The 18,568-nt window shown below is 44.9% G+C and overlaps 1 protein-coding gene across 1 annotated transcript in view; it reads right to left on the reverse strand.

The window, feature by feature from the left end:
• Positions 1–658: 658 nt before the first annotated feature.
• The window catches only part of LOC118287471 (transformation/transcription domain-associated protein), a 76,307-nt gene continuing 58,397 nt past the window's right edge, over positions 659–18,568 (reverse strand). Inside the window, exons 64-72 of the mRNA XM_035612707.2 lie at positions 14,238–14,328; positions 13,718–13,923; positions 12,460–12,721; positions 7,278–7,503; positions 6,741–6,958; positions 5,815–5,999; positions 5,066–5,269; positions 3,179–3,373; positions 659–1,769 (exon numbers count right to left, since the gene is read on the reverse strand). Coding sequence (XP_035468600.2) covers positions 1,485–1,769; positions 3,179–3,373; positions 5,066–5,269; positions 5,815–5,999; positions 6,741–6,958; positions 7,278–7,503; positions 12,460–12,721; positions 13,718–13,923; positions 14,238–14,328 — 1,872 coding nt within the window. The 3' untranslated portion in view covers positions 659–1,484. The remainder of the gene's footprint in view (positions 1,770–3,178; positions 3,374–5,065; positions 5,270–5,814; positions 6,000–6,740; positions 6,959–7,277; positions 7,504–12,459; positions 12,722–13,717; positions 13,924–14,237; positions 14,329–18,568) is intronic.

Consider the following 18,568-nt stretch of genomic DNA (forward strand, 5'->3'; position numbering starts at 1 on the left):
ACGGAGGAAGAGAAATGTGAGAGATGGCGTGTAAACATGTTTAGAGGCAGAGATCGTGTATGTGGATTGCATAGAGGCGAACAGAGATATAACCTTTGTTTATGAGTGCAGGCGGGCCAGCTGACAGTGTGTATAAGTCAAGCGAGGCAAGCCCACTCGGAGATCTACTGGCACGCATTAATCAAGCACTGGGGAGGAGACGAGCGACCGAGCACACCTCCACAGGACTTTCTAACCAGGAGGAGGGAATGACCACAAGGTTATTGTACCTCCACGAGGCAGAGTCGCACTTTGATTCGACACCGCTGCGCTGAAATGCCTCTCCATAAACGTCTGCTAACTGTGAACCGTGAGGATGTGCAGCAGTAGACTTTTGAGCGTCAGCGAGCGGTTTTGTCTGGAGCCATTTCACAGCATGAGTTATTGCCGCAATAATATCCAGGAGTGTGTCCTTCAGGGTGATTATGGCTGTGACAGTGATGCAGTAGACGAGGAGCGCAGATGGGGATTACTGATTATTATTGCAGTTTCAAAACTGAAACAGGCGACTCAGAAAGAAAACTAACAGAGTTTTTCTTTATGGTAATTATGAGTAGGGCTGAAATTGATTCTTTAGATTCATTGGTTGAAAGTGTAGAGAAATGCAGCAAACAGCATCTGTATTAAAAAACAGCATTTTATTAAAACAAAATGCTAATTTACAAGGCAAGAGATAATGCTTCTGTTGGAAAAGGCTTTGCACCTTTACAAAAAGGTACAAATGCATATACACAGCCAGCTCGGGAATGATATTTGCATTGCAGCAGTTCTAGGTTATGATAGTGTCCATTCCACCCTGAGGTTTGACTTTGTCGCAACAGGACTGGTGGAAAGACTGAACAAATATAAAGTCAAATGGCTTTTGGACTTGTCAGACATTGTCAGTGGGTAAAAAAATAAAAAAATAATAAAGAACAAAATCTGTTATTCACAGGACAACTAAATTCCTCATTCGGCAGGGAGAGAAAAGAAGCAACATATTTATCTGTTTAAATAAAAAATACACGTTTGTTAGGATCGCCTGATTTTTAAAAATGTTTTCAGAGTAAGCACTGCGTGCAGGTGAACTACAACACAGATGCAGCTAAAGCATGGAAAAGGATTTTTCCATCTCTTAAATATAAAAAAAAATTCCCGTTAGCTTGAGTGATTGGCTCATTATGATACCTCCACCAATATTTGTACAGTCTCCTTGTCATATCAAACACAGAGCGACTGGTTTCAGACAAGACTCCGTGTCATTTAGTTATAAAAATAAATAGAAGTTGAAGGACGAACAATGTTTTCACAAGAAGATTCTTTCGGTCCAGCCTTGGTTTCACATTGACACCGTTTCAGTTAACGTGTTCTAAAAGTGAACAATAAGACCCTTCCTCGCCCCCGCGTCACAGCCCATCCTCCACCGAGTATCACCTCCTCTCTCTGTCTCGCACTCCTCTGGTGTCTCAGAGCCACGGGTGCCATGCGGGATCCATACGACACAGATTGTCCAGGCTGTTTGCCGCAGCCACCAGGGTGTTGACTTTACTCTCCCCTCCCTCGAACTGCGCCAGGTTGTGGAGGCGGGTCATGATGGCCGTGACGGCCTTTTGGACCAGCGAGACGAGCTGCTGGGAGTCCATGTTCTCTGGCTGGCCGGCCGGGGACAGCGGCATGGACGTGTCCTCCTGGGTCTTCTTGTGCCACGCGATGATCTCATCTCGGAGGACGGCCTTCAGGATGCCATCCACCTGTCAAGACACCGGGGGAATTAAGACTTTCACAAATGGATGTTGTAGAAGCATTATTGAAGCTACAGTGTGTAATATTTAGAAGAACTTCTTCACAGAAATTGAATATATTGTCCATAACTAAGTGTTCATATATGTATAGTCACCGATGTTTTTTCGTCAACTTTGAATGAGTTACATATAGTAACATGAGGTGGACCCGACTACGGTGTAATTCACCATGTTTGCTACGTCGTGTTGAAAATGGTTGCACAAAACAGTCCAAAATAAATCGCATTCACGTTGAATTTTCACCGATGCCGGAAAACGGAAATGGAATTGGTGGTGCGCCACCATAAAGTGTCCCCTTTCGGATACTCAGTTGTTTGCGGTTTGCAACTTTACCACCAGATGCCGCCAGAAAATTACAAAAAATTACACACTGGGGCTTTAAGGACAGTGTTGATCTCGGACAACTGTCCGGAGTTCTTTAATTACGATTTCTACCCTATGTGGAAACCCTGGGCTTAGGTCAAAAGCATAGATGTAGAACTTGAGGTTGTATGGTTATTTTTTAGTTGTTTTTAAATTTAGGCAAAACTCCACTGTTGTAACCAAAATGGAAGATCAAGTGTTACAGTTGCTCATGTGTCAATGTTCTCCTCCTCGCCATGTGTCCATGTCCGTCAGGGGAACGGGAGCAATGACGCATGATAAAAACCTCAGATTATATGAAGCCATGCCCGATCTCAAACATACACATGAAACTCCAATTACAGAGGTGTCGATCCACGACAGGGCCGCAACACCGACCACAGTCACCCAAATAGGCCGATCCCTGCCCTTAGCTTAAGTGTTTATATGGTTTCACCAGGCACTAGAATGTTTAAGCGGCCTAAAGCTACACTATATTTGAGTGGATGATTGTTGCGTGTTGTTGAGTTCCTTGGAAAAACGGCCATTTTCTTTGACCACGAGGAAACACTGGCCTCTGGCACCGGTCCTCAACTAGTTCACGTGGTCGAGTGTTTTGTGTATTTGCATTTTAAAACATTCCTGCTCCCCGCACATCAGTCAAACTTTAAGTATGAGCTGGAGCTATACATAGACACCACACGCCTGTCATTACTGCCCTGCAGCAGATACATTACACAGAAATCTGACTGTTTTTATTTGGTTGGGCCTTAGACAAACCAAGAAGGCAAGTCACTAAGTTCGAGTGCAAAAAACAATATCTGGAGAAACTATTTGTTTCAAGCAGGGTTATTACAGAAATCCAAATCGTATTTTATTTGTTCGAGCCTGATTGAAGCTAAAATCATAAAAAGGCTCAAGTGTCACGATGGTTAAAACTCTTTACCTGACATCAAATGTCTCAACACTGAACATATTCAATCTTTAATCTGTATCAACTCTTGCAGACAGATCACCTTGAAGTTTGGCTGTGCGAAGCATCGTGCCACGGCAATCATGGACGCGGTGAGAGGGCCAGAGACGCCGATGGTGGTCAGGAACTCGGAGATATTTGGCGTCAGGCGGAACGGAACGGGACGATTGGCGTCCAGGTCGCCCGTGGCATCGTTGATGTCGAAGCGGAAGTAGGAGACATTGAGTTTCCCCGTGTCCTGGAGAAACAGAGAACAGAGTTTATCTTATGAACGAGCACAGGATTTGTGAGGTGGGCTCTCACATCCCGCTTCCCCCCCCCCTCTCTCCCCTTTCTCACCTAGCTGTCCTGTCAAATTAAAGGCGGAAAAAGCCCCAAAAAAATTATCTTTAAAAAAAAAATTAAAGCGTTAGTCACAGCTCAAAAAACAAACGAAAACAACAACAACCCAAGTCTATTTAAATCTATAAATATTCCTTCCCACACTTTTCTGACACTTCTCCAGAGATGCTAGGTAAGAAAACAATCTCTCACATGCCGAGTGGCTGCAGTTATCGATCTGCGTTGCCCCAGACACAGTAACATGTCAAACTATCAGCAGCAGAACATCTTTAATCCTCAATTCACTCCCACCCACCCCCCCGCTCCCCCGTCGCTCCCCGCTGACTTGAATATATACAGCAGTTTCATCCTTAAGCCTGCATTTATGTGCGAGAGGGCCGCAACACAAGCAGCCATTCCAGGGAAGATAAGCTCCCTTATATGAAAAGGTGAGTGGCTCTGACAGCTTTATAGCAGAGCATTTCATTCCAGCCCGTGCTTCCTCTCATCCCCCGTCTTGCCTCTTTCTCTCCCACCCTCTCCCCTACTGTCATTTGCTCCTCCAGGCCCCAGCGGAGAGGGCCTCGAGGCAGCGGGCTGAGACGCAAGCAATCCCCAGGTGGCTCCGATATGCCTGCAGAAAGTTGGACGTGGAGGCGGCGCTCAGAATGCTAAATGGACGGACTAGTGGCCGGCGACAGTTTAATTTAGGCGCTGGTGTGACGCAACCGTAGTGCGTCACATGCAGTGACTCAGGGTTGCGAAGTTGACAGTGAGAAATGACAAGACGCTGCGTGATTGTCAAAAGATATCCGAGCAGATACAGAAACTGTTCCACGAGGCGATTCAAGAGATTCTCGGTGTTGAAAGAATAACATCTGTTAACTGAAATAACAAAACAAAGCAGGCTCTTCTCAGCATCACTCAGTTCCACCAGGGCCAGCTTAATGGAAAATAAGGTTTCTGTTTAGGCAGGGTGCTGTGATGTCCTGTCCTGCCCTTGCCCTTTCTCTCTCTTTGTATGTGTGTTTGTGTGTGTGTGTGTGTGTGTGTGTGTGCGCGCGCGTACAATCCCCGCACCGTAATCCTCCTGTGTCTAATGGGATCTGCCGAGTGGAACAGGCAGAGAGAGGGGGCTTAATACCAGCGCTTAGCTGCCCAGAGGAACGGCTGTCAGCAAAGGCAGATTAGGATCAGAGGGGAGGGGTGGCCAACTGACACAATCATCTTTAATAATGACTTTAAGGAAAGCTGCCTGTGGATGCTGAGCACCAGACAGATGCATGTGGACTAGGAGGCGCGCGTCTGCACACAAACACGGCCTCTTCAAAATTGAAACGTCTTTCATAGCTGTAGAGCAGAGGAACTGAATATAACATTCTGTCAAAACATCCCTCGCATTGACAGCTACCGGCTAACTGATAGGCCGAGCGTGAATGTCACAGGGGAGAGAATGGTATTTCACATGGCCAGATATGGAGAGGGTAATGGTGATCTCTTAATGCATCTACGACGGTGTATATCTACTGAATTAGCCCCTGTCACATGGATCCCACTTGCCCTTGATGGACACGCTTCTGACGTGCTTCTGTTTGTTTGCGTCTCCTACCTGCGCTATCTGCAGCATCTCGGGGTTGAGCCTGTTGAGGTGAAGCATGAATTCAGCCAGACCGATGAGGGCCAGCTGGATGGTGAACATCTTCCGGAAGGTCCAGTAATCAGTGGCATTGGGGAAGGTGTGGAGGGCCCACTCCTTCAGCATGCTGCGAGGCACCATGTTCCCCTGCACCTCCTTCAGGATGTCCCGTAGCACCTGGTTGTAGAGGGGGCAAAGGTTAGATATGCAGTGGTAGATGAGCCCTTATTGGGCTTCGTATTCAGGGTAGGTTTTATTCAATGCCATAGACCCCGCCCCCCTAATTTTACTTTTTAACTAAACACACAACAGCAGTAGTAAAATATGATTCAACACAATCGTTGGGTGAACTTTCTTATTCCAGAGGCCAAAAGTAGACAACCCGAGAGCACATAACTCTCTGGCTATCTGAAATATCAACGATAAATGTGTCAGGGGTCTGTACTGAAGAATGCAAAGGCTCCATTTTTCTCTGTGGTGAACCATTGTAAAAATGGAAATCCATTTCAGAGGAGGCAGGTATGCCAACCAAAAGAGTCTCCGTTGAACAAAAGCTATGCAACCAAAAACATAAAAAATTGAAATTGAGCAACAGGCCTTTTTGATTGATAGTCGGCCATCTGAAAAATACAGCCGTTTGTCTAAGTTGTTTATGGTTTCAGGACACTGATAAAAGCCTTCCTTTCATATCATTGTATATATTTGTATGATTGTCTCCATACCTGGTGACTGGCCTGTGTGCCTCTGGCCTGTACAGTGGCCAGGCGTTCGTAATATCGGGAGATGGGGTTGTCATGCTCGATGCCCTTCTTGGCACAGCGCTGTTTGTAGATTTCCACCAGTGACAGAGACGAAGGGTTGTCCTCCACTAGCCGCATCTGAGGCGACACTGCCACCACTCGGGGCACTGGAGAGGTGGAGGAAGAGGAAGATGACAGGATACAGGCGGGACAGAGATGGGGAGGAAATTGGGATGTGGGGGGAAACCCCAAAAAAGGAAGAGGAGAAGGTAGGATAGAAGGAAGGAGGTAACAAGAGGGGGAAACAAAGTCATGTTATCAACATTTGGCTGCACTTGCTAACGAACAGTCAAGTTTTCAACCTACAACTAAAATACTCTGGGGATGGGAAACAGCTGCACTGAAGGCTGGTCAACACCAAGCAGGGTCAGAGAAGGTGAAAGGCTGCGCAAGGTTTGTCCAGTCAAAGCAGACTAAACATTTTCATACACACCAAATCAAATCAATACCAGCTTCTGTATTTTCCCCTTACACAAACCAATCAAGTGCATATATGGAGAGTGGGCAAACATCTGGGCGGAGGCTAACCACAAGGGGATGACTAGAGAGGAAATGGCGCTTGAAAGCCAGTTGAAATTGTGTGCGGTGTGCGAGTCAGAGAGGGGAAAAAAGAAGGGAAAATTAAAGGAGATGGTCAGAGACGACAGTTGTCTGTGGATAAAAGGTGTTAAAAAAAAGAAAGAACCTTTCCTTCTTTCTTGATCAAAAGCTGTTGAAATGCGAAATGATGGCAATTACAAAAGATAAGAAAACATAAAACTAGGAGGAGAGATGTGCTTCTAATTCAATCCTTGATAAAACTTCAGCCTGGGTCCCTAGCCTCCTGCATAAGTTATCTCTGCTCCTACCGGTGAAGAAGAGGTGTCTCTTTGTGGTCTCCTTCCTCTTCTCCAGACAGGGGTTGAGGAGGCGCAGGAGCTGCAGGACGCGCTCCTCTCGCCGTGACTCGGTCAGGCAGGCGTCGTTCATCACCAGGTAAGGGTAGATTTTGCCGTTGTGGCCGCGGATGTAGAGGCGACGTGCTGCAGTGTTGTGCTTCTGAACAATTTCCACCCTGGGCATGAACCTGGAGAAAGTTGCAGAGAGACAGGACTGAAGTGGTAAACAGTGTGGGAGGAATGATGTGGGTTCACTGCTCCTGCGGGATTCAGTGCTTCTACAGAGCTCAAAATTACCAATTTTTGTCAAATAAGGACATTTAGGGTTTCAGTTTCACCAGGACAGGATAATAAGCATTTTACCCATACTTCATATCTGCAGGTAATTCTGTTACATTCATCTTCCATTTGAAATCATTTACAGTAACTATTGTAAAACTAGGACATCTACAATGTCACCCTTGTGCTTACTGGCCCCAGACTTCCATCTCTAGAAAAGTCCTGTACCTTGCAATCTTGATGTAGTAGTGCGTAGGTTTGGGCATGAGGAATTCCCCGGGGATCTCCACCTCCGCCGTCTGCGCGGAGAAGTTGCTGAGGAAGCGGCATTTCTCCTCGATGAGGAAGAACTTCGGCAGCTGCTTGGTCTTGGCCTCCAGGATCTTGATCCACTTTTTCAGCTTGGAGATCAGATTGTGGAGCTTCATGGAGCCTGGCACGCTGAAGTCAAAGTCTGGTGAGTAGGAGGAGGGTGGAAAGAAAAGTCACGGTTACAAGGACCTCCTCAGCTCCCCGTTCCCCCAACACTCCAAGTGTCTCACATCCCACTGGACTTTCTCCACAATAAGGAATACAAATGTCAAAGTGTTACACTTTCTCTTCCTTAATCAAGTCTTCTCGAAATGCCCTTCGGCATGACACTGACCCCCCTAACTGCCCTGGTGCAGCCTCAACAGTAAACAAGTCTACAGTAGTGAGCAGCTCCCAGGTGTTTGTATCTGTGCGACCTTTGACCTTCCCCTGCAGCTGTATGCTCGCGGATGTGTGCTATAAATACAGATATGTTCTTTAAGTGACCTTGCCAAGTAAAATACTGAGGGGGCTACAACACATGCAAGCAGTAAACCCACAAGGGAAAATACTCAAAGTCGTGTCAAATTATAAGTAAGAAAATAAAACTGAAATAAACAGGATCAACGAAGTTGGTAACATGACATTTCATAGCCTGTTTGACACCGCAAATGTTTATCATTAATAAAAGTGAGGTATTTACTTTACAGTTATGTATCCAGTAATAGGACTAAGAGCACCTTGTTTTCCACAGTGATGGCCTAAAGAAGGGTAGTGGTTACACAAACCTACATTTGGGAAATGTCCATAAAAAATATTATGTTGCACCGTCGGCCATTGCGCTGCCTTGCTGAAGAGAACTTCACGGATAAGTTATTCATGGCAGGCTGGCAGCACGAGGAGAGCCGTTTGCTCTATCAACTTAAAACTCCCCGGCGGAAGCTGGGGGCTGATTAAATTAGAGCAATAAAAAAATGAGAGTCTTAAAGTATTACATTTCTGTTTCAAGTCACAACTCATATTGCACATAACATATTGTGATGAGCTGTAGCAATAACAACAGAAGGAGGGGAAGTGAGCCAGGCAGGTTTTCCATTTTAGAGTAAAGCCCCCAGGACACACACACACACACCTCCCCTATTTCAGTACACCCTGTTGTGCCGCCTGTTATAATGAATCCATGAAACTGCAAGGTCTTGCCATTTCAAACCCGTTCAATCTCTCCCAGAGTGAGACCTCCTAATACTTTAAATAAGCCCTTTAAAACAGCCAATGTTCTTTTCGGAGCGGCCCTATTTTGCCATCCGTCTGCCTGCAATTCACCTGTCTCGGTATCAGAGGTAAAATTGAAACAGTCCTGAGAAATTGCAACCCGACAACAATTCAGCACCATGAAAGTGTATAATGCCGACAAATGGAGGGGGGAAAAAGCAAGGCGTGCTCCTCTTCTGAGCAATACAGTAATATCATTTCATCTTTATCAGATAAAACATTTGACCTGCTTACATCTGGAGACGGCAGCTTGTGATATACAGGCTTTATGTTATTAGAACTCATAGAGATACCAGAATACTTCAGTAGTTCAAACATTCTGTCAAACATAAACAACAAACTAACAGGCAGTGTCCCCTCTCAGCAAGAAGCCGGACCAATAAACCCACCAGGGCCTCTCGGCATGGAGTGTGCATGTTCTCCCCGTGTCTGCGTGGGTTTTTCTCCGGGTAGGTAGGGCTTCTAATTGCCTTAGTTATAACTTTGAAGTGGTCAACTTTTGTTAAAAATCAGTGGTGCATTGTGCGGGACACATTAATGTGTGAACAAATGATGTAGCACACACCTAACCTTAGGCCATGATCACTCTTTTCCCCCCCCACCACAATCCAATTAGTAAAATGAACAAACACTGCAGTGCCACCCTTAGGCCAACCAGTGCAAAGCGCTACGGATATAGCACATATCACAAAACTGTAGCGGTGTAAAATTCATTATATATCTTCCAATTTTAGTCATTGGTCATTATAAAAAGATTATAAAAAGCCAGCTGGTGTTCTTATATTTACATTAAGGTAAATTTTGAAAAACAAATTGAACCAACACAACTTTCATTATATATATATATATATATATATTCCAATAAGACGCTAAGAGAAAGCACAGAAGTGCTCTGTAGCAAGTGTAACACAGCCAGTGAGACCAAGGAGAGTTATTTTCACTCCCCATGAACTCATCTTTGACCCCTGCTCCATCAGCAGCGGGAATAGGACACTGAGAGAATGAGTGCAATGTGGAAAGTAGCCAGGCGGCTCTGACCTGTGTGTGGAAACCAGGGCTGCTGCCCTGCCCTACCTGGCCTGACCGACAGACCACAGCAGAGAATCTGCACCGCTCCACCAAATTGTGGCTCCTGACTCAGGAGGTGGCCCACCTCTGTGTGGAGACTCATCATTTCTTAATGCACTGCCCTCTTACTTACTGGGTGTGGGATTGAATGTGTCCTGACTGTGTGTGGTGGGATGGAGTCAACTGGATTTTATTGTGACTGATTGGTGGGCGGGAGTTGTGTGTGTTTCAGAAGCTGAGGGTTTGTTTTTGGCAATAAAGGTTCACAATTAAAACTGCCCTCTCCGTGAAGCTACATAGGTGATAATAGGTGCTAAGCCAGGGTGCTATTCATAATTATAATGGATTAAATTTGACAGTGTTAAATATCATTTTAGCATGACAAATGACTATTCAGGCACAGAGTGCAATAAACTTGTTCTTCTGACAAAAAAGTCTCTGGATCAGATCCACTGCTAAAACAGTAACTCATGCAAATAGCATTCACAGTAATTGGATTTGAATGCCTCCCTGCTGCCAAATGTTATATGTGCAAACATAAACCCATATTTTCCGGCCCACAAACCCTGTGAAAGCGAGTGAGCCACTAACGTGGTGCGGGGAATGCGAGCTTGGCTGCTCAGCGGCTCTGTAAGCCCTGTTTGTTCCGCTCTAGAAGGCTTGTGTGGTTTCAGTCTCTGTCGGCCCCGCTCCCACGTCGCCGTGGGGACAGCTGGGTAGCGACGGACGGTCGGCGACGCCTGGCTGCCTGAGCACAGCTGGCACCGCAACATCTGGTAAGATTCATCAGTACGGCGAGTTTCACTCAGTCGTGTTTGTGTTGTTCATTCAGTCTGTCCATGTGACGTTCCCATGCTTTCGCACACTAATGCCATCACACCTGTCTTCATGTTTCCTCTCAGGCTCTTTTTTTCTTACTTAGCCAGGTGAGCATTGTTCCCGAGCTGCTTTTCATTAACTCGCCCCCCCACCCCCTATCCCAGGGCCAAAGGCATTAGCTCTATTGGCCACTCTCAGGACCAGTGGAGGGGAAAAGCACAGGAGACACTGAGAAGCAGAGCAGGGGAAGGGGAAGGAGAGGGAGGAACCGCTCTGTGGAAATGTAATGAAAAAGGAGAAACCGGGGCATTCACTGTGAGAGTAATTCAGAGAACACGTATGTGCAGTCAGTCCGTGGGAGAGGAAGGGGTTTATTTAAACACTGAAGGCCGGGGGAGCTGCAGACGGTCCTTGTTTAAACCGGGCCCAGTCAACTGTGTTCAACTCCCTTATGTAATGTCGGAAAACTGACACGTGGCATCCAAAAAACAGGGCAATGATTGTTTGGAGGAAATATCTCAGAGGGGGCCTTGGCTGAACAAGAAGTGCACCTGTCCTGTTGGATTCCAGAGTCTGCACATGAATGGGAACATGCAAGACAAACTAACTGGAGGCTTATTGAAATTTCTTTAAAAAATCACATCTGGGGAGATCAGAGAACTGCCTCTCATTGTTGAGTGTCTTCCAACTGCTGATGTTTGATGTTGCATCAGCTTACAACACCTCGGAGAATACGACAGTTGGGAAGGTAGAACATGTGCCATTAGGAATATTGTGGGGTTTCATGCTTAAAGGGGAAGTCATATTTCCTACGACAGCTCAACATTACAATACACAGCTATACCTATTTATTTTTTTTTTAGACCGATATATAGCAAGGGCGGGGAATTAGGTGTTTGTTCCCTGTGCCCCAGTGGCTCACCTCCCTGTTCCAATACTTTAATGCAATCTTTTCCTGACAAAAAGGATAATACAGTAGGCACAACTTACAATAAAACAGCACTTGACTGTTGGCTGGTAGTACAAGTACAATAGATAGTTATAATACATTTTCATGTCAGTATAAAATGGCACAAGTTGCAGTGCCAATATGGTGAAAAGAGTTGTACTCAGCCTCTGGCGGACTGTGAGTCTATAAAACTTGAAATGAGAATCCATTTCACTCTGATCCAAAAAAGCCATTTCATTACAGTGCATTTCAGTGGAGAGAGAGAGATATAGTGTAATATAGACTTTTAGAGGCTGCTAAGACTAAAAGCTGAACTTTTATGTGAGAAGTGAGAGGTTTGAATGTCTGCTTAAGATTAGAGATGCTGCCGATTTGTGAATAATCAAAAAAATGGTGTGGGCATGTGCACACAAAAGTCTAATAAAGACAAAAACAGACACAGTCCTATCGCTGACCAGTCACCAGCCCCAACCCCTCGCTCGAATCAAATCATCTGGTTGAAAACCTTAATTACATGGCAGAACACCAACGCTCCAGCTGCTCCAAGCGGCAGTGCAGTCTGTCCCGGCTGCACTGGTGTGTGCTACACAAGTGTCCATGCACACTCAATGTAAACACTTCAGTATATCGCAACAGAGACCAATTGAGCACCTGGCTCATCACTTAAACTAGTGCAGACATACGGTAACAGCAACGCTGCTCTTGTCTGCTGAGAGGTGGCTGATGGTTGATGCAGGGCCTTGGGGAGAAGAGCTACGAGGTGTTGCTGGTTTTCATGTCTCCGTGTTTGAAGATGGAAACAGGTAACACCAGTGATGCCTAAAGTTAAAACGGCTGAAACCCATAAAACTAAAGTTCAAAAAGTAAATACAGATGACTGGGGGCATATACGTTTGTAAAGACAACCTCGCACTGAAAGGGCTTCTTCATTGCATGTTTGTTCTTTCTGTGTATACTTCTGTCCACACAGGCTGAGGTGAGTGAGTGAGTTTCAAAACCAACCAAACCAACCTGTTGTGAACTGTCCCTTCATCTTCTGAAAAACAGGGTCCTGTGCGGTGGCCTGAGCCCGGCGGGCGAGGGACTCGGAGGCAGCGCTGGAGAACATGGTGGAAACGTTGGAGACGTTCTCCAAGCCGACACCGAAGGTGCTAACCAGCTTCTTGACAAAGTTGAGCGTGTGAGGTGTGATCTTGGCGTCAGAGACCGCCCCGCTCTTTTCGAAGGCCACAGAGTAGCACTTGGCCAGGCCCTGCTGGAGCTGCCTCAACACCTGCAGAGAGGTAGAGAGATGAGTTAAATTAAGGTTAATCAGAGTTGTCCGAACAACATTCTCCATTCAGGGCGTGTTAGTGTGGACGGAGATTACCGGTAATAATGATTCGGAGTTAAAACTCTTGTGTTGAATGAAAATGGTTACGTTTCAAACACAGTTTTAAACAGGCTGAAAAGGTAAAATTTGTCAAATAACACACATCTCTGAAAGAGAAAATGGCAGCAGTGCGATCTCAAACAGCAACCACAGCAAGGGAAAGGGCCGCGGTGCCCCTGCTTGCCCAGTGGAACGGAGGATAGAAGAATGCAGCTGCTGCCGTGTGCCACAAACCATCACAGATAATCACACGGAGACACACACACACACAACAAACTTCCAGCCCTAAATCCCCTGCCCCATCCTACACGCTCACCGCACCCATCCATCACCCATCTGGGTCCCCTCTCCTCCTGCTGTCTCTCCTTCTCCCAGACTTCCACCCCCGCCCAGAACATCTACCTTGTGTGGATGCCGACTAGCATGGTTGGAACATTTTTCGGAGGCAGGTGCTGGAGGCAGGTCTGACTCCAGCACTGCTACCCACACAATTATAGTTAATTAGTGAGTTTAAAAAAAAAGAAAAGGCGCTGGCTGTATGGATGATTTAAGTCTTTCAAGAGATTTGAAAAATATACTGGCGAGAACATAATAAAGTTAAGGGGGAAATCGAGTATCTGAAATGTAATGTGTCTATTGGCTATCCTGTCTCAGCTCTGACCTGTTTATGACAACACACTAGGTCGTCACTGTCTTCCAAAACTATTCACCGCAGACCAAACATGTGTCGCATCACCGCAGACAAGACTGTGCTCTTCTGGTTGACCAGGAGGTGTGATACATGGGACAGTTCTCCCAATCAGGCTGTATTATTTTCTCACCACCTGATCTGCTGGAAACAGACACGCGGCAACAAAGTCCGACCCATCCGAGAACCAACACCTTTGTTCTTCTCACCTCTTCATGCCAGTTCTCCCTGAACCACACCATCTGGTCGACAATGCCCTCCAGCGATGACAGTAGGGTGGGGTGTAGCTCCCGCTGCATGTGCATGATCCGGCTGCAGCGCCACATCGGGGCGGTGGCCCGTATGGGCCCTGGGTCGGAGGCCCCCGAGTGAGGCTGGGCCCCCACTGAGCTGGGCTGCTGCTGTCCAGATGCATCTGCAGACATGAGTGGATAGGAAAAGGAGTAGGGCAGTGGAGAGGGAGATGGGACAGACAGGACAGTAAGGGAGGCAGAAAAGAAATAATAGAAAGAAGGGGGGAAAAAAGGAGAGGATAATTCTTTTTTGAAGAACAGATAAACAGACAGCAACATGTTATATGGTGCACAACATATTCAAAATGCAACAGACACATAATTTAAATATATGTAGTAATAACTCAAAAGCATTTCTGTAATCGATTTCCTGTGTAGAGCGTGGTCAAAAAAAAATTAAAAAGGGAGCACACTAAAGCCATCCATGTCTACGTACCACTTTTGTAGCGCTCCCTCTGCTCGATCTTGAGCGTCAGGTAAAGGGTGCGGATGGGGAAGTAGACAGCCTGGGGGTACACTCGTCCCACCTAGCAGATAAAAGGGTCACAGATTACATTTCAAAGACTCCCCCTCAGGACGGCAAAGGAGAGAGACAGGAGGCAGACCGAAGTGGAGATGGAGAAAGAGAGTGAGAAGCTGTTTGTGTATGTGTGTCAGAGGGAAAAAGAGATCATACCGATACAGCCAGAGACCTCTGCTGTAACAGAGGGACTGTTTGAAGCTTTGAGTCGGGGGAGTTATGGAAGTTGAAACACATCATGGCTGAATTACAAAACCGAATGTGACTGATGATGAAATCGCCCTTAAGACTTTCGAGAAAAGTCGCTGACAACATTGGACGGCTTAGTGGTTGAAGTCGGGGCGTAAGAGGTTTCGAATTTTTAACATGCACCCGCAGACTAAGGGGATTTGGAGTACTGATGAATTCAGTTTATACCTTTGGTGTATGCGTCATAAATCTGTCGTAAGTCACAGTTCAGTGTGATAATAGGATTATTTATCTACACGGCCTGTTGTCATGCATCAAAGATGCATCATTCCCTGGAATCAAAATTCTGTGTTCAGTGAAAATGTCTGCTACTTATCCAGGAAATTAACAACCGTACGCTACTTTAACAACATAAACGTTAGGCATGTTTTATTCTTCCGTATGTTATGATATTATCTCAAAGGCTATATAATGTTACACCGGGACATCTTTACTGTAAATGTCCTTCAGTCATCATCCATTCATGAGGCCCTGCGAGCTCAGATGACAATACAGTGAACAGACGTTTGTCTAGATACACACTGATTCAGTAAAAGCTCTGAGCAAATTCTCAAACGCCCCCTCTTGTCACTGAATGACACTAATAAATAAGAGAGCGACCAGTGACTGCGACACATATCACACACACACACACACACACACACACACACACACACACACACACACACACACACACACACACACACACACACACACACACACACACACACACACACACACACACACACACACACACACACACACACACACACACACAAGGAATCATCCTTTGAATGACAGAGGTAAAATTGTGTGTTTGACATTTGTCTTTGAATGTGACTGTACAAAGTGCGAGTGCCTGAAGGTAGAAATATGAGCAGTAACAAAGCTCCCTAAAAATTCTGCAAAGGCAAGAATAAAAGATCTGCCTTTTTTATTAAAAGTATAAGCTGATGTAAAATAAGCTCTGCCTAAAGCTTTTCTTCTCACAGGAAAGGTTTGTTTTAACATTAAAAAAAAGATATAATAATCAACATTTTGATCATCTGACCCCGAACGTTGCTCCTTACCATGGTACATACTCATGCAGTGTTGTAAAAACTGGTAAACATTATACCAAATAGTAAAAAAACAATAACCATTACAAAAAAACAACAACCTTTTCTTGAAATTCTAGGAAACCCACGAGCCCAGTTTAGGCCCATTGGATATGGCAGGAGACCACAAGTTTCTCTCAGATCACCAAGCAAAATTTAATAGGCTGCAATTACATGGCTACTTGATCCCTTCTAGACCCACCACCATACGCCTGGAGGGCAGAAAGGGATACCCCCACATCTCAACAACAAACCTGAGCTCAGAATGACTACAGGCAGGTCGAACAAGGTAGGCGATGATGGAGAAAACAAGACAGACACTGAGAAGAAAAGAGAAGCAGCCTTTTTTCACATTTTAACCTGAATCTATGTGGATTTTGGAACTGCTCTTCCTGACTTGCTTGACATTCCTCTGACATCTTGCCCAGGTCTTCAGAGGGATTCTAAAACTACACAAATCAAGATTACACGAAAACTAGTTCAGGTTTAAAGCTATATAGGAATAGGTCGGCCAATGTGTGACTTGAACATATTGTAGTTCTCCAGAGTCTACTAAAAAGAGATGTTCCAGATCTCGGCAGGTCTCAAATTCTACAAAAGACTTAGTTCCCTTAACTCAAAATTCCACATGGTCAGCCAGTCAGTGTACGTGAGCAGTAAAGGCAGCACCGGGCAGGGTAGACTGACAGGGTAAGGTATGTGGTGAAAGAAGCTGCTGCTGTTGGAGGTCTAATGGGCAGCCATAAAACGATAGAAAAAGGAAGGAAAACTTATGAAAATGTAGGAAAACACTTTCCTCTTGCTAAATTGTGAGCTCATTGAGTTATGAAGCATATTAAACACTACCAAAAGGATTTAAGGGCTCTTTACTGTCTAAATAAAAAGACATCTGTACAATGATTTCAGAACAAAAAGCCTCAAAATGAATCTCCTCTTTTTCCTGCAAATTTCTAGGAATGTATCAACTATCCATACCTGCTTACGTCAAATAAATACTTACATTTTGTTAGGTACTACCAACCACTGCATACCAGGAACACTCCAGAAAACCTGCCGTTTTAGAGATGCTCTGTCCCAATCATCTAACCATCATGAAATGACTCTTGTCAAAGTTTCTCAGATTCCTACACTTTATCCTGCTTCGGACACATTAAGTTCAAAAACGGACTGCCACTCAGTCACTGTAACAGGATAGATGTTATTAATTTAACCAGTCGGCGGCAGTTTTTATGTTGCGAAAACATAGTCAAATAATTTTAAAATTTGAAAACACTGTACATTATCAGGATCCTGTAATTGTCTCCGCTCTGCATTTGCCTTTTCTCATTTTCTCTCCCATTTTCCGTTCTTATGTACCGATTACAAAGTTAATGTTCTGCAAAAAGACATTCGCAATTAGTCAGGAGTAACAGGAAGCGGGAGTTCTAAGTGGCCGTTAACAGCAGGATTAAAGATGAAAGAGGAATTATGGCAGAGAGGAAGAGGAGAAACAAGAAATCAGCCCGCCAATAGGAAGATAAGAAGTGTCATATTTTGGCAAAGCTAAGGTGGGCCAAGGGGAACAGGGGCGAGTGGTAGACAACGGAGAGGCAGCGAGGGAGGGTGGGAGTGCATGTAGGGAGGGGTATCGAGATTCTCTGTTAACTTCTGATTCATCTTCCCGCCAGCCCCCAGGCGATCTTCTGCTCACCTTCATCAATATTTCAACATACGTTTTTTAAACATCCCGCCGCCGCAGAGAAACTCTAAATAATTCAGGCGCGCGGCAGAGATAAAGCCTGTCATGCATTAAAATGTGGTTCTCTCTTTACATAAAAAAAACAACAAAAAAACGGGATGAAGGAAAGAGTGGCAACCTTTTACCCTTCAGTCATAATGGGGTGACGAGGCAGACCAAAGGAAGGACTGGATCTCACTCACCGACATCCATTCATATACGTGGACAAGGCACCTCTGCTTTAAATGATTCACCTTCATCTGACAGGCCACAACTTTGAACCTTGTAACAACTGTTCTATATGTAGATAGAGATAAAAACTTAAACGGACTGATGCTGTGTAATAAAATCAAATCAATGACGGAAATATAGATGCTAATTATTCAGCATATTTATTCAATGGCTAATCTGCATTAAGCCAGATTGTTAATAGGCGTAATAACCTACCATCATTGAGACTATTCTTCTATATCTACATACCATAAAGGGAGAGAGAATTTCAAAACTAATCATGACTTCACCACACACTTGGTTTGTCTTTTCATGACAGTGCTACATCCATCTCTTACATTACGCACTTCCCTCTCTTATCTTTATCCTTCTCCGCACCGTCTTTCACATCCTCTTTACAATATTCCCCGCTCTGCTGAGAGGACGGCTGTTTGTTAGAGCAGGCTACTCTTTGAAGATCTCCCTCTTCAAATTGTACGGAAATAATACTCCATTAGGCAAGGCAAATTAGTCCTCGGTTTAATTACCAACCCTGTTCCCGTAGTGCGGAATGCTTATGATATTAACTTTATAATCATTTTTTGAACAAATAATTTAAATGCCAATTCACCAGGGATTGGTGAAAGCCAATACATTTCTGTAAAAGGGACAGTGATTGAGTCTGAATGCTTAATTTGGTAAATAGAACGCCGGAGAGAGGCCACTTTGGCGTGAATGCAGTTAATTTATCTAGATTAGATTGACATGCATGAGCACTAATGCTAACACGCCAGCCAGATGTGCAGCCCCAGAATGGATAAAAGAAGAATAAATGTATGATTGGTGGGTGGGGTAGACTTCCAGACATAAAACTGAAGAAGACAAAATAAGGGGAACAACAAGTGGAAGGAAACAATGATTTTCAAACTCACTCTAAATGGTTCCACTGATTAAACAGTCGGTAACAGAAAAACGAGAGGATTTTTGCTATGTTG

This window comes from Scophthalmus maximus, chromosome 16, assembly GCF_022379125.1.
Source record: "Scophthalmus maximus strain ysfricsl-2021 chromosome 16, ASM2237912v1, whole genome shotgun sequence".
Classification (NCBI taxonomy): Eukaryota; Metazoa; Chordata; class Actinopteri; order Pleuronectiformes; family Scophthalmidae; genus Scophthalmus; species Scophthalmus maximus.